Genomic DNA, 16,218 nt, shown 5'->3' on the forward strand with positions numbered 1-16,218 from the left:
GTTTTCCCCTCTCTTGTATTCAAGAGCTAGTGACTGATAAAATTTATTTTTCCTTATAGGGAAGACTCATTTTTTTTTAACAGATTTTTTTTCCTATTTGGTTCCTTAAAAAATAAATTTTAGTTGGAAAAATGCTTTTTTTCTTCTTTGTAATTAAGTAACACTATACTATGTCATCTCTAGGTTTGAGTTCTGGGAAGATTTTGAGGAAGACCATGGGAAAGGGAGAGAGAATGGCTATCAGAGTCTTCATAAGGTGCTAGAGCCTTTCCTTCTCCGGAGAGTGAAAAAAGATGTGGAGAAATCCCTTCCTGCCAAAGTGGAACAGATTCTCAGGGTGGAGATGTCAGCCCTACAGAAACAGTATTACAAGTAAGTTACTGGCTGGGTTAAGCCTGAGTGGGATTAGGATCAGTACCAGGGGTACTTCCCTGGTGGTGCAATGGTTAAGAATCTGCCAGCCAATGCAGAGGACACGGGTTCGATCCCTGGTCCGGGAAGATCCCACATGCTGTGAAGCAACTAACCCTGCGAGCCACAACTACTGAAGCCTGTGCACCCTAGAGCCCGTGCTCCACAACAAGAGAAGCCACCGCAATGAGAAACCCATGCACCACAGTGAGGAGTAGCCCCTGCTCGCCACAACTAGAGAAAGACCAAATGCAGCAGTGAAGACCCAGCGCAGCCAAAAATAAATAAATAAATAAATTTTTTGTTTTAAAAAAAGATCAGTACCGGGGGGCTCCCCTGGTGGCGCAGTGGTTAAAAATCTGCCTGCCAATGCAGGGAACATGGGTTCAAGCCCTGGTCTGGGAAGATCCCACATGCCACGGAGCAACTAAGCCCGTGCGCCACAACTACTAAGCCTGTGCTCTAGAGCCTGCAAGCCACAACTACTCAGCCCACGTGCCACAACTACTGAAGCCCGCACGCCTAGAGCCTGTGCTCTGCAGCAAGAGAAGCCACTGCAATGAGAAGCCCATTTACTGCAACGAGTATCCCCCGCTCGCTCGCCGCAACTAGAGAAAGCCTGCGTGCAGCAACAAAGACCCAACGCAGCCAAAAATAAATAAGAAATAAATTAATTAATTAAAAAAAAAAAGATCAGTACCAGGAAGCCATGAGATATATAACCGACAAATAAACTGCCTTTTCCAATGAAGCCTCAAGACAGACTTAGTAGCAATTTATTTATGGTCAGAAAGAGGAAGATTTACTGTTCTTTCTTTTTTAGGTGAGAATTTGCACAGTACTTTTCATTATCTTAGTGGTCTGAAATATATGTTCTTAGGCTTATCCCCCTACTAATAAACAGGCGTGTTTTACTCATTCTCTTCTCTGCCATTCATTCAGTCATTTGCTTCAAGTTCTGCAACATGCGAGGCATTTTGCTAGATACTGGAAATATGAACGTGAATGGAATGTGTTCCTGTCAGAAGCCTGTTGTTTAGTAGAGAAGACAGACTAGAGACAAATAATACAAAGTGTTGTTTATAACTGAGGCATATGCAGGGGAGTGTGGAAGTTCAGAAGGAAAAGCACTCACCTCTGTACCAAAGGATGAAGACTCTTTTTTTCTAGCACTCCAAGTGGCATGGGCAGGTTATGGACTTGGTTCAGGTTATAATATGTTAAAGGTAAAATGGTGGGTTTGAGACAGAGGGTGGTATATAAGGTACTTGTCATGAGCTTTCAGTTTTGATGATTTAAAGTTGGATCTGGAATGATTGGAAATAATTGTATTGTCATGAAAATTACAGTCTTTTAAAGTTAGAGGTCTGGTAATCTTTCTAATGATATTCTTTGCTTTTTTTTTTTTTTTTTTAACATCGTTACTGGGGTATAATTGCTTTATAATGTTGTGTTAATTGCTGCTGTATAACAAAGTGAATCAGCTGTATGTATACATACATCCTCGTATCCCCTCCCTCTTGCGTCTCCCTCCCACCCTCCCTATCCCACCCCTCTAGGTGGTCACAAAGCACTGAGCGGATCTCCCTGTGCTATGCGGCTGCTTCCCCCTAGTTATCTATTTTACCTTTGGTAGTGTATATATGTCCATGCCACTCTCACTTCGTCCCAGCTTACCCTTCCCCCTTCCCGTGCCCTCAAGTCCATTCTCTATGTCTGTGTCTTTAGTCCTGTCCTGCCCCTAGGTTCTTCAGAACCCCCCCCACCCTTTCTTTTTAGATTCCATATATATGTGTTAGCATACGGTATTTGTTTTTCTCTTTCTGACTTACTTCACTCTGTATGACAGTCTCTAGGTCCATCCACCTCACTACAAATAACTCAATTTCATTTCTTTTTATGGCCGAGTAATATTCGATTGTATATATGTGCCACGTCTTCTATTCCTCTGTCGATGGACACTTAGGTTGCTTCCATGTCCTGGCTACTATAAATAGTGCTGCAATGAATGTTGTGGTACATGACTCTTTTTGAATTATGGTTTTCTCAGGGTACATGCCCAGTAGTGGGATTGCTGGGTCGTATGGTAGTTCTATTTTTAGTTTTTGAAGGAAGCTCCATACTGTTCTCCATAGTGGCTGTACCAATTCACTCCCTGCTTGTTCTTAATTAATACAACTGAATAAAACAAGAATTTAATTTTCAAAAATTACTATCCAACTTTTTTGCTTAACACTGCCTTGATTTTTTTTAAAATTAAAAAAAAATTTTTTTACATCTTTATTGGAGTATAATTGCTTTACAATGCTGTGTTAGTTTCTGCTTTATAACAAAGTGAATTAGTTATACATATACATATGATCCCATATCTCTTCCTTCTTGCGTCTCCCTCCCTCCCACCCTCCCTATCTTAACCCTCCAGGCAGTCACAAAGCACTGAGCTGATCTCCCTGTGCTATGCAGCTGCTTCCCACTAGCTACCTACCTTACGTTTGGTAGTGTATATATGTCCATGCCTCTCTCTCACTTTGTCACAGCTCACCCTTCCCCCTCCCCATATCCTCAAGTCTAGTAGGTCTGTGTCTTTATTCCTGTCTTACCCCTAGGTTCTTCATGACATTTTTTTTCCTTAAATTCCATATATATGTGTTAGCATATGGTATTTGTCTTTCTCTTTCTGACTTCACTCTGTATGACAGATTCTAGGTCTGTCCACCTCATTACAAATAGCTCAATTTCGTTTCTTTTTATGGCTGAGTAATATTCCATTGTATATATGTGCCACATTTTCTTTATCCATTCATCCGATAATGGACATTTAGGTTGTTTCCATCTCCGGGCTATTGTAAATAGAGCTGCAATGAACATTTTGGTACATGACTCTTTTTGAACTTTGGTTTTCTCAGGGTATATGCCCAGTAGTGGGATTGCTGGGTCATATGGTAGTTCTATTAGTAGTTTTTTAAGGAACCTCCATACTGTTCTCCATAGTGGCTGTACCAATTCACATTCCCACCAGCAGTTCAAGAGTGTTCCCTTTTCTCCACACCCTGTCCAGCATTTATTGTTTCTAGATTTTTTGATGATGGCCATTCTAACTGGTGTGAGATGATATCTCATTGTAGTTTTGATTTGCATTTCTTGAATGATTAATGCTGTTGAGCATTCTTTCATGTGTTTCTTGGCAGTCTGTATATCTTCTTTGGAGAAATGTCTGTTTAGGTCTTCTGCCCATTTTTTGGATTGGGTTATTTGTTTTTTTGTTACTGAGCTGCATGAGCTGCTTGTAAACTTTGCAGATTAATCCTTTGTCAGTTGCTTCATTGGCAAATATTTTCTCCCATTCTGAGGGTTGTCTTTTGGTCTTGTTTATGGTTTCCTTTGCTGTGCAAAAGCTTTGAAGTTTCATTAGGTCCCATTTGTTTATTTTTGTTTTTATTTCCATTTCTCTAGGAGGTGGGTCAAAAAGGATCTTGCTGTGATTTATGTCATAGAGTGTTCTGCCTATGTTTTCCTCTAAGAGTTTGATAGTTTCCGGCCTTACATCTAGGTCTTTAATCCATTTTGAGCTTATTTCTGTGTATGGTGTTAGGGAGTGATCTAATCTCATACTTTTACATGTACCTGTCCAGTTTTCCCAGCACCACTTATTGAAGAGGCTGTCCTTTCTCCACTGTACATTCCTGCCTCCTTTATCAAAGATAAGGCGACCATATGTGCATGGGTTTATCTCTGGGATTTCTATCCTGTTCCATTGATCTATCTTTCTGTTTTTGTGCCAGTACCATACTGTCTTGATTACTGTAGCTTTGTAGTATAGTCTGAAGTCAGGGAGCCTGATTCCTCCAGCTCCATTTTTCGTTCTCAAGATTGCTTTGGCTATTTGGGGTCTTTTGTGTTTCCATACAAATTGTGAAATTCTTTGTTCTAATTCTGTGAAAAATGCCAGTGGTAATTTGATAGGGATTGCATTGAATCTGTAGATTGCTTTGGGTAGTAGAGTCATTTTCACAATGTTGATTCTTCCAATCCAAGAACATGGTATATCTCTCCATCTATTTGTGTCATCTTTAATTTCTTTCATCAGTGTCTTATAATTTTCTGCATGCAGGTCTTTTGTCTCCTTAGGTAGGTTTATTCCTAGATATTTTATTCTTTTTGTTGCAGTGGTAAATGGGAGTGTTTTCTTGATTTCACCTTCAGTTTCATCATTAGTGTATAGGAATGCCAGAGATTTCTGTGCATTAATTTTGTATCCTGCTACTTTACCCAATTCATTGATTAGCTCTAGTAGTTTTCTGGTAGCATCTTTAGGATTCTCTGTGTATAGTATCATGTCATCTGCAAACAGTGACAGCTTTACTTGTTTTCCGATTTGGATTCCTTTTATTTCCTTTTCTTCTCTGATTGCTGTGGTTAAAACTTCCATAACTATGTTGAATAAGAGTGGTGAGAGTGGGCAACCTTGTCTTGTTCCTGATCTTAGTGGAAATGCTTTCAGTTTTTCACCATTGAGGACCATGTTGGCTGTGGGTTTGTCATATATGGCCTTTATTATGTTGAGGATAGTTCCCTCTGTGCCTACTTTCTGCAGGGTTTTTATCATAAATGGGTGTTGAATTTTGTCGAAAGCTTTCTCTGCATCTGTTGAGATGATCATATGGTTTTTCTCCTTCAGTTTGTTAATATGGTGTATCACGTTGATTGATTTGCGTATATTGAAGAATCCTCGCATCCCTGGGATAAACCCCACTTGATCATGGTGTATGATCCTTTTAATGTGCTGTTGGATTGTGTTTGCTAGTATTTTGTTGAGGATTTTTGCATCTATGTTCATCAGTGATATTGGCCAATAGGATAGGTGTTAGCTCTTCTCTAAATGTTTGATAGAATTTGCCTGTGAAGCCATCTGGTCTTGGGCTTTTGTTTGTTGGAAGATTTTTAATCACAGTTTCAATTTCAGTGCTTTTGATTGGTTTGTTCTTATTTTCTATTTCTTCCTGATTCAGTCTTGGCAGGTTGTGCATTTCTAAGAATTTGTCCATTTCTTCCAGGTTGTCCATTTTATTGGCATAGAGTTGCTTGTAGTAATCTCTCATGATCTTTTGTATTTCTGCAGTGTCAGTTGTTACTTCTCCTTTTTCATTTCTAATTGTATTGATTTGAGTCTTCTCCCTTTTTTTCTTGATGAGTCTGGCTAATGGTTTATCAATTTTGTTTATCTTCTCAAGGAACTAGCTTTTAGTTTTATTGATCTTCGCTATCATTTCCTTCATTTCTTTTTCATTTATTTCTGATCTGATTTTTATGATTTCTTTCCTTCTGCTAACTTTGGGGGTTTTTTTGTTCTTCTTTCTCTAATTGCTTTAGGTGCAAGGTTATGTTGTTTATTCGAAATTTTTCCTGTTTCTTAAGGTGGGTTTGTGGTGCTATAAACTTCCCTCTTCGAACTGCTTTTGCTGCATCCCATAGGTTTTTGGTCGTCGTGTCTCCATTGTCATTTGTTTCTAGGTATTTTTTTATTTCCTCTTTGACTTCTTCAGTGATCACTTCGTTATTAAGTAGTGTATTGTTTAGCTTCCATGTGTTTGTGTCTTTTACAGATCTTTTCCTGTAATTTATATCTAGTCTCATAGCATTGTGGTTGGAAAAGATACTTGATACAATTTCAATTTTCTTAAATTTACCAAGGCTTGATTTGTGACCCAAGATATGATCTAACCTGGAGAATGTTCCATGAGCACTTGAGAAAAATGTGTATTCTGTTGTTTTCGGATGGAATGTCCTATAAATACCAGTGAAGTCCATCTTGTTTGATGTATCATTTAAAGCTTGTGTTTCCTTATTTATTTTCATTTTGGGTGATCTGTCCATCGGTGAAAGTGGGGTGTTAAAGTCCCCTACTGTGAATGTGTTACTGTCGATGTCCCCTTTTATGGCTGTTAGTATTTGCATTATGTATTGAGGTGCTCCTGTGTTGGGTGCATAAATATTTACAATTGTTATATCTTCTTCTTTGATCGATCCCTTGATCATTGTGTAGTGTCCTCCTTTGCTCTTGTAATATTCTTTATTTTAAAGTCTATTTTGTCTGATATGAGAATTGCTACTCCAGCTTTCTTTTGGTTTCCATTTGCATGGAATATCTTTTTCCATCCCCTTACTTTCAGTCTGTATGTGTTTCTAGGTCTGAAGTGGGTCTCTTGTAGACAGCATATATATGGGTCTTGTTTTTGTATCTATTCAGCCAATCTGTGTCTTTTGGTGGGAGCATTTAGTCCATTTACATTTAAGGTAATTATCGATATTTATGTTCCTATTCCCATTTTCTTAATTGTTTTGGGTTTGTTATTGTAGGTCTTTTTCTTCTCTTGTGTTTCTTGCCTAGAGAAGTTCCTTTAGCATTTGTTGTAAAGCTGGTTTGGTGGTGCTGAATTCTCTCAGCTTTTGCTTGTCTGTAAAGGTTTTAATTTCTCCATCAAATCTGAATGAGATCCTTGCTGGGTAGAGTAATCTTGGTTGCAGGTTTTTCTCCTTCATCACTTTAAATATGTCCTGCCAGTCCCTTCTGGCTTGCAGAGTTCCTGCTGAAAGATCAGCTGTTAACCTTATGGGGATTCCCTTGTGTGTTATTTGTTGTTTTTCCCTTGCTGCTTTTAATATGTTTTCTTTGTATAATGTACAGTGAGTGTTTACGTTTTCCTGGTTGTCCTAGACACACACACACACACACACACACACACACACACACACACACACATTTTGCTTGTTTGCATTGGGATCTAAGTAAGCTCCATACATTATGATTGGTTGATAGATCTCTGAAGTTTATTTTAAGTCATTTTTCCCTCCGTCCTTGTAAATTTTTGAGTGAAGAATCTGGGTTTGTGTTCCATAAATTTTTTTCACAGCCTGGATTTTGCTCATTCCAGCTCCATGGCATCATTTAGTATTTTCCTGAGAACACATTGTTTCCTTTACATTCACAGATAAGTGTAGAAGGTTGGTTAGACCAAGAATCAGTGTATTTCACAGAATGCAGTCTATCATAGGAGGTTGTCTTCTTGTGATATTAGCAAATGTTGATGAGCATTGCCTAGATCATTAATTCACTAGGGATTACAAAGTGGTAATATTCAACTTTTGTTACTCCTTTGTTTATTAGGTGGAATACTTCTGTAAAAAGAAACTTCCCCACATCAATGAGGAACAGTTCATATAGGAAAGACAGAATAAATGCATGGTTCTTTCTGGTTTTCGAATTTAAAATTTTTCATCTATTTACTGTTTTTTTAAATTGAAATACAGTTGTCCCTTGGTAACTACAGGGGTTTGGTTCCAGGGACCCCCCGGCCCTCCGCTCGGATACCAAAATCTATGGATCCTTAAGTTCCTTACATAAAATGGCAAAGTATAGTTGGCTCTCTGTATTTGCAGGTGTGGAACCTGTGGATGCGGATGGCTGACTGTACATTTGACATATAATGTTGTACAGTTCAAGGTGTGTAGCATGTTAATCTGATGCATTTATATATTTTAATCTGATGGCCATTGTAGTGATAATTAGCCCCTCTATCATATTACATGATGATCCCTTTTTAGTGGTTGGGATTGTTAAATCTAGTCTCTTAGCAAGGTTGATGATTATATAATACATTGCTGTTGTCTGTATTCACTATACTGTGCATTAGGGATTATTTACTACCCATTCCAGGTTTGTACCCTTAAACAACATCTGTCCTATCCCCCACTCCCCACCCCCTGGTAACCACTATTTTACTTTCTGTTGTTACAAGTTTGGCTTTTTTAGATTCCACATATACATGATATCATACGTTACTTGTCTATCTCTGTCTGACTTATCTCACTCAACATAATGTGTTCAAGGTTCATCCATGTTGAATTTTTGACGTTTTCAAAAGAAAAAATGGATTATCTATCTTCCTTCAAAGGTTTGACCAATGAGACTTATTGGTATGATTATGAATATTTTTGTGTGATTCATCAGTAAACATATTTATTTGTGTTTTATTCTGTTGCAGTTATTATCTATACTCATGGTCTAATGGTCCCAGTTTTAGCCAGTGGGAGCTTGTTCAAGTTCTTTTGACAAAATCCAAGTTGTAGTTGATAGCTTCTTTGCTTTCTGGAATGATAAAATGCTTAGATTCGTCTCGTTCATTTCCTGCCCCAGAACTAGAGTCAGCCAAAAAGCTTCACATCTGTTTCATTGGAAAATGATATTTGGAGGTCACAGACGGCACTGGGGGTTCTCTTTGCAACTGCAGTGGACATTATTCACTGGTCTTTAAAGTGGACAGAGTTAGGAAATATGTTTGTTTTTAAAGTTAAAAATACATCATAAATTTTGTCCAGTTAAATAGTACTACAGAAATTTTATTTGACCTTAATGAACTTATACCCATGCCAAAAATTCGACTTCTCAAGTGCACCGGCCTAATTCACACTACACACACAGTCTTAAAATAATGGTGCCAGGATTACCACTAGCAAGATGAAGAACAAAAACAGGTTAAGGTTTTTTAAAATAGTATTTTTTTGTTTGTTTTTAAAGGTATATCCCACTAGAAATGGTAAGAGGCTTAAAGCACTTGAGATGGTTTTTCTTCTCTTTGGTTAGGTACTGACTGGATACAGTAGTTTATGTACTTCATTTTAGTGTTTTTTTTTTTTTTTTTTAAGAGATTGCTTTGTTTAATTTTGTTCATGATTATTTATAATATTTATAGAGTTCCGAAGGCAAAACTGCCATGCCTGGCATGTTCAGAGATATCTGGCTTCTATCCTTGTCTCCCCCATTCTAGTCCCTCTTTTCCTTAGGTAATAATTGCTTTTATATTTAAAAATCTTAATGTTTATCTTTCCTTTATTTTTTCATTTTTAAAATATAAGCAGATGTTAACTTTTTTTATTGCCTCCTTGTGCAAGTGGTAGCATGCTGTATGCATTTTTCTATACCTTACTTTTTTCACTTAGTGATGGGAATCGGCTGTGCTGGAGAGCTCTCCATAGTAGTTTATAGAGACAGTCCTTTTTACAACTAAATAGTGGATCTGTAGCATAGTTTATTCAACTAGTCTCCTAGTGATGGACGTTTGGATAGTTTCAAATACATTTGGATAGTTTCAAATACTTTTATAAATAGTGCTACGGTGAGAATCCTTGAGAATTCCTCTTTGAGATGGATTCCTAAAAGTGTGATTGCTAAAAGTGTAAAGACATTTCACTACTCAGAGAAAAAGCAGTTCTAATATTTTCAAACTGGGATATAAAACACACTCATTATGAACACTGTATTATGTAAAATACCCTTTTACAACAGTTTAAATGGATATGTAGCTTCTATCTTTTTTTTTTTTTTAACATTTATTTATGTATTTATTTGGCTGTGCCGGGTCTTAGTTGCGGCATGAGGGATCTTTTAGTTGCAGCATGTGGGATCTTTTAGATGTGGCACGCAGGCTCTTAGTTGAGGCATGCAAGATCTAGTTCCCTCACCAGGGATGGAACCCAGCCCGCCTGCATTGGGAGCGTGGAGTCTTAACTGCTGGACCACCAGGGAAGTCCCTGTAGCTTCTATCTTTGGTATATCTAATTTATTTAACTGACTTTCTAATTTGAGACAGCTTAATTTCCACTTTTATACTACAATAAAGACTGCTTCAGTGACAGTCATTGTTTATATAAAATACATATATGTAATATATGTTCTATGAATATATATATTTTGTTGCTATTATTTTCTTTAATATTCCTGTGTTCATCCAGGTTGAAATAGCCAATAGAATGATTAATGGTATGAATCTGACTGGAGATGTGTGAGGGTTCCTGGTTAGGTGGCAGGAGATATAAAATAAAGCATCCCTCCCTGCCATTTTAACCCCCACCGCCATCTCCCACCCTCAGTAACACTATTTCCTTTTATAATCTGCTGGTATCCCCAACTCTCTTTCTTTGAATCTAATAATATCATTATTATCTTAATTTGCAGATGGATTCTGACTAGAAATTACAAGGCTCTTGCCAAAGGAACAAGAGGCAGCACATCTGGTTTCCTTAATATTGTGATGGAACTGAAAAAGTGCTGCAACCACTGTTATCTCATTAAACCTCCCGAAGAAAACGAAAGGGAAAATGGACAGGAGATTCTTCTGGTGTGTGCTTACCTTGTTTGTAATTGCTTTCTTAAAGACACTTTAGTTTCTATAGATGCTTTTTATCAAAATGCTCCTTTTCCTCCTTGGTAATTTCAAGAAGCATCAAAAGCTTTAAAAACAGGTGAGAAAAGTCAAATAGCTAGGAAAAATCTGGAAAGTATATTGTCACAGATACTAGGTAAAGAGCATTTTAGGAATTGCTTGTCAGCTAGATTGCAGAAGTCTTCCAAAAGCTTAAAGATGATTTTAAAAATATGAACTCTTATTAGAGAGGAAGGGCAGATTGAAGTACGCTTTTGAACATGTTGATTAGAATGTCTTTTCAATCTTCAGTCCTTGATCAGGAGCAGTGGGAAGCTGATTCTATTAGACAAACTGTTGACAAGACTTCGAGAAAGAGGGAACAGAGTCCTTATCTTCTCTCAGATGGTGAGAATGTTGGATATCCTGGCTGAGTACCTGACCATTAAGCACTATCCTTTCCAGGTGAGGATGCTTGGTACTTGGGGTCTCTCCCTTCCTCCTTTCCTCACTCCCTCCCTCTAGGTTGTATGCTTTGCTTGCTAAATTATCCTAAAGGAGAAAACAAGAGTTTTCTTGTTTGAAACAAATTGAGATTAAGGTTCCAGGCGGGTCTTAATTTTTACTTCCCTGCCTTTAGGCTACCCTGTAATGAACAAGATCATGGGAGGTTATTCTTTTTTGGTGGGCGAGGGATGGGGATTAGAGAAAGGAAAATTGGGCAAGAGAAGTGTTGTTAGATGGTATGTTACATCTCTGAGCCTGTGGTAAAAGTAGCGAGGAGGGAAGTGTGAACCTGATGACAGAAGCCCAAATCCTAAGAAAGAAAGAAAAAGAGAGGTGACAGTGTTTTATATTTCACCCCAAAGGAAGCTGACCCTGGCCGTGAGGCTGGGGAACTCAGGAGAACAGTATACTTGAAACCTTGCTCGTCCCTGAATATACTTTGCAGAATTATAATTTTGGGTTTTTGTCTTCATTCATTAATCTCTTGTAAGATGAGAAAAATAAGGGGGAAAAAGTTTCTTCAGCATAATATTTTTCTACGTGTTAGACAATGGGAAACTTATCTCTGATTTATTTATAGACGTGTGCAATTTACCTTGACTTCTGGCCTAATATTTTTATAATGCCTTGATTCTTTTTAAAAATTAATTAATTTTATTTTTGGCTGTGTTGGGTCTTTGTTGCTGCACGCGGGCTTTCTCTAGTTGCGGCGAGCGGGGGCTACTCTTTGTTGCGGTGCGTAGGCCTCTCATTGCAGTGGCTTCTCTTGTTGCGGAGCGCAGGCTCTAGGTGCACAGGCTTCAGTAGTTGTGGCACATGGGCTTAGTAGTTGTGCCCTGCAGGCTCTATTGTACAGGCTCAGTAGTTGTGGTGCACGGGCTTAGTTGCTCTGTAGCATGTGGGATCTTCCTGGACCAGGGCTCGAACCCGTGTCCCCTGCGTTGGCAGGTGGATTCTTAACCACTGTGCCACCAGGGAAGCCCTGCCTTGCATTAAATAAATATTTTCTTTAATTTTGGATGGACTCATGCAGTTATGCTGATACTGAAGATACTTGGAGGCAGTGATTCTCTCTAAGAAGGCCAAGCTTTAAAACTCAGTAACAGGTTTTCTTTCAGCATACCCTGAAAGGTGTTGTTATATCCACAGTACTTTGTGTGGTCTTTCAGCAGTTGTCTTAGAATATAGTTAAATACTGTGGTTGTTACCAAAAATAGCACAGTACAGAGAGTCAGTGATCTCTCAGTACATCTGACCCCTGGGAGCTTTTAGGTCTAGCTCATTTGGGTATCAAGTAAAATAAGAATACATTACTTTTCTCTCTAGGGAATGAGTAGTCTGGTGTCCACTCAGGTTATCATGCCTAATGTCTTCTTTTAGAATATTGAAAAGAGGGCATTTGCGTTTTCTCATTTCAAATACTGATTGTGAACCTGCCGTTTAGACTTATCTTTGGGTCAAGGCTCTCAGTAGAGTTGGTAGTCAGAAAGAAGAAAGGGGGTTCCCGTGTGTGATTCTACCTGTGATCAGGTGGCCCTGGGTTTGGTGGACAGAGCGCCGAGCTGTAGGTCCTTCCACAGACTCCACCCCTCCCCTGTCACTGATCACTGGTCAGCTGACATCTGCCTGATCAGTTTTGCCTTCGGTAAAATGATGTAGTTTATCTCAAGTGGTGATTAAGGGGAAGTAATGTGAAATGGATTTTAAAGAGTGAGAAATGCTTTATATACAGCGTACAAGTAGTAATTCTTCAGGATTTACATATTATATGGTTTCTCTATGGTGACATGGTTTTGGACGTAGAACTGACATATAGTCTAATAATGTAAGAATTGTATGTGCTAGTAAATGCCAGAGGCTCTCTTGAAGATACATTTTGGCTGTTTGAACACTTTGCTCTGATTTTAGAGTGTAATTTTCAGAAAAGCTGGGATATATGACTCACTTAATTTTAACGTTTTCAATATTATGGGAAAACGTTTTCCAAACAAAATTATGTAAATAATTTTTTGGTTTATGGAGCACTTAATAACAGGGCAACTTTTAGCCATGTAGCTAAGGAGCACCATTTTCCTGCAGGAGCTAATTATGAGGTGACCAGTGGTACTATTTCCTAATCTCTTTGGTACCCACAGATGTAGAAGCAGACAAAGCCTCTAAGCACAGCTTGGGTTGCCACCTTTCTCCTTATGTCCTGGTGGCCATTCTGATCCTTGGATAAACCTAGATGGCCCTTAGAATCAGAAGCTTCTGACCTTGAGTTTGTAACCGGAGAGCTTGGGGCAAAGTTGGGTGTGCTGCTGAAGCATAGCCCCTGGACAGCACTTTGCCAGTGTGTTCTGGTTATTTTTACTCAGTGGGTGTTGGAGTGATGAAGGTTACAAGTCTGGTGTTCTATTTTGAGTGTAGCTGATCTTCCTACCTTATGATTTTCTTATGGTTTATTTTTACAGCGTCTGGATGGTTCCATCAAGGGAGAAATCCGAAAACAGGCACTGGACCACTTCAATGCAGATGGGTCTGAGGTATAGCATGCATGGCTTTGTTATTTGGGCAGCTTGGGCTCTGTATCAAGGGGAAAGCCTTTCTAGCTTAATGTATTCTGTTTCAGAAACATTTCACAGTGCAACTCTCCTACCTGATAAGGGAAGGAGAAATCACTAAAGATGCCTCTTAATTTTGTTGTTTGTCAATCCAGAAAAGCATATGCATGCTTGTTTATCTCCCCTGGTCTGGATTAATGACAGAGTAGTCCCGGTATCAACTGAGGGTTCTCTGGTGGCTTTCAGATGCCAAATTTCTGGGCCTAGAAGAACCGCAAGGCGAGGGTTGGGGAAGGCTGGCTGGTAGGATTAATTTTGACATGTATGTTACATCAGAAGGTTCTGATCTATACTTTTTTTGGTGACTTGAGTCTTAAAAAGTATATTTGCTATGTCTCAGATTTGTTGGACCCCGGTAGGATGTGACTTAATTCCCTTGCTTGGGCTAATAGCAACATTGGTTAATCTGTTAAGTATCCAACTTGAATTTGGCATTATAAAGTATTTTGTTTTTAAGGTACATGTGGAAGAGCACTTAGGACAAGTTAGAAACCGTGGTAACCTTGTAATTTGTGCATATCAAACTATTAAATACCATGGGATGTGAGAGAAGAGGCGAAAAGAAGTTTAGTGTAAGTAAGGCTATAGTGGTGTGAGGAGTTAAGAAAGCCGTAGTGAGGGCCAGAGGTAGAACTAGAAGTGTTTTGGAGAGAACGTTAGAGCTTCTGAAGTCTGGGCCACTATTCTGTATAGATAGACCAGGCTTAACTTTCTGCTTTCTCAAGAGCTTTGAACACTCTTAATGTCTGTCTGTCACTCCAGAATGGTATGACTCCTGCCCCTTGAATAGCACATAAGCCTAGTTAGACTATGGTATTCTGCCTATTTCTCCAGCCTAAAATTTTAGTTCTCCTTGAGGAATTTTGGGCACTAATCTCTTCAGGACCAAGGCTCTGAATGGTCAAGGAGAAGAGGAATGTAATTACTAAAAACATTGATAGCCATCTAATTCCATCCCCCTCTCTCCTTCCTATTTTCTCAACTGTAAAAGCACCATGATGCCCTACTTCATAATCCTGCTGTGACGACTAAGTGCAATACTCCACACATAGCACTGAGCGCAGGGCCTGGTACATAGCAAGCACCCCATCAGTGTTACCTGTTTCTCTTCTTCAGTATTTGTTGAGATTGGTTTTGTGGTCCCTACTATTAGTTTAAAACACAGTGTGAGTTGAATGTTTCATATCGCCCTTTCTCAAGAAAAAGCTAAAGTGGCTTTCTTCGTAGTTCTGTTGATTCCCCTGTCCGATGGCTAGATATAGAGTAGAGATTCTTTACCATTTTCTGCAACTCTGAGTTTTTTTTTTTAATTAATTTAAAAAATTACTTTATTACTGGGGGAAAGTATTATAAACACATTTAGAAAATTTGGAAGATGGTGAAGAGTACAAAGAAGAAATACTATACAAAGAAGAAAACTTCCATCCCAGAGAAAGCTTGCTATTCACATTATTTGGGTGCGTTTCCATTCATCCTGGAAGAAACCCTTTGTTTCTTTCTATGTTTGCCCAGTTGGGATCATGCTGCATATTGTTTTGTGCTTGCCTTTCATTCAAAATTCTACTCTGAGCATTTTCCTGTGTCATTAAATATTTAAAAAAACTAATTTCTAATATTTTCTCATGCCTGTTCCATCATTTATTTGACCATTTTATTGTTCTCAGATGTTAAGCTAGGATATGAGCATATAAAAAAGATTTTTGATACATTTTGCTAAATCACTCTTTCCAAACAATTTATATTCATAATGTTTATGTATGAATATTTCCATTTTATCATTTGATAATAGGCACAAATATCTTAATATAATTCATATTGTCTTTGATAAAGAGTGACATTGAAAATATTTGTTATGATCATTCAGACCCCAGATTTCATTTAAGTTTTAGGTGTCTTATTCTCAAGTGTTTACCTGCAGGCTTCTCTTCAGAGTGTGGTGTTGCTTGGTATCTCCGCCAAGGCTCACAGACTATGCTTCAGCCCCCCTGTTAATCAGTTCTTTACTGGAATTGTTTAAAGCTCTTGTGAGACAGCTCTCTCCATTTTTATTTCTGTGGCATAATGTTGGTGAATGTGACTGTTATTTAGAATGTGGAGACCTTTTCATTGCATCTGTGTATATGTGTTAAATACACCCATTTATCAAAGTGTAACTCAGAACTACCAGTTTCTGAGTGCCATTTCCATGCCAGAAAGGTGTCAGTCTTTGATACATGACCAAATTCCCTGGAAATAGAAATCTGTCTGGCTTTGGTTTTCTCTGGCTCAGAGTTTATTCTCTGCCTCCTGCCCATTTTTTTTCTGAGCACTCAGATGCAGGCTGGTGTACTGTTCCTGCCCGGTCTCTATCATCGTTGCTGTGGAAACTGGAATATGTCAGTGCCTGGGTCTTTCCCACACACTGCTGTTTGGCCACACCTGCTCTGGTTTTCTTTGTGCATGTTCCGTGGTGATTGAGGATCCTGTGCTGTCCAGTGGTTCAGTCATGCGATCTCTTA

The 16,218-nt window shown here is 38.6% G+C and overlaps 1 protein-coding gene across 6 annotated transcripts in view; it reads left to right on the top strand.

Annotated features, from left to right (window-relative positions):
• Nucleotides 1–16,218, top strand: part of CHD2 (chromodomain helicase DNA binding protein 2) — a 128,494-nt gene that overhangs the window by 55,993 nt on the left and 56,283 nt on the right. For all 6 annotated transcript variants that reach the window (XM_032621112.1, XM_032621115.1, XM_032621111.1 and 3 more), the window contains 4 exons: nt 184–372; nt 10,424–10,586; nt 10,923–11,075; nt 13,571–13,642. In XM_032621112.1, the coding sequence (XP_032477003.1) occupies nt 184–372; nt 10,424–10,586; nt 10,923–11,075; nt 13,571–13,642 (577 nt within the window). The remainder of the gene's footprint in view (nt 1–183; nt 373–10,423; nt 10,587–10,922; nt 11,076–13,570; nt 13,643–16,218) is intronic.

The sequence above is a fragment of the Phocoena sinus genome, chromosome 2 (genome assembly GCF_008692025.1).
Source record: "Phocoena sinus isolate mPhoSin1 chromosome 2, mPhoSin1.pri, whole genome shotgun sequence".
In the NCBI taxonomy this organism is placed as follows: domain Eukaryota; kingdom Metazoa; phylum Chordata; class Mammalia; order Artiodactyla; family Phocoenidae; genus Phocoena; species Phocoena sinus.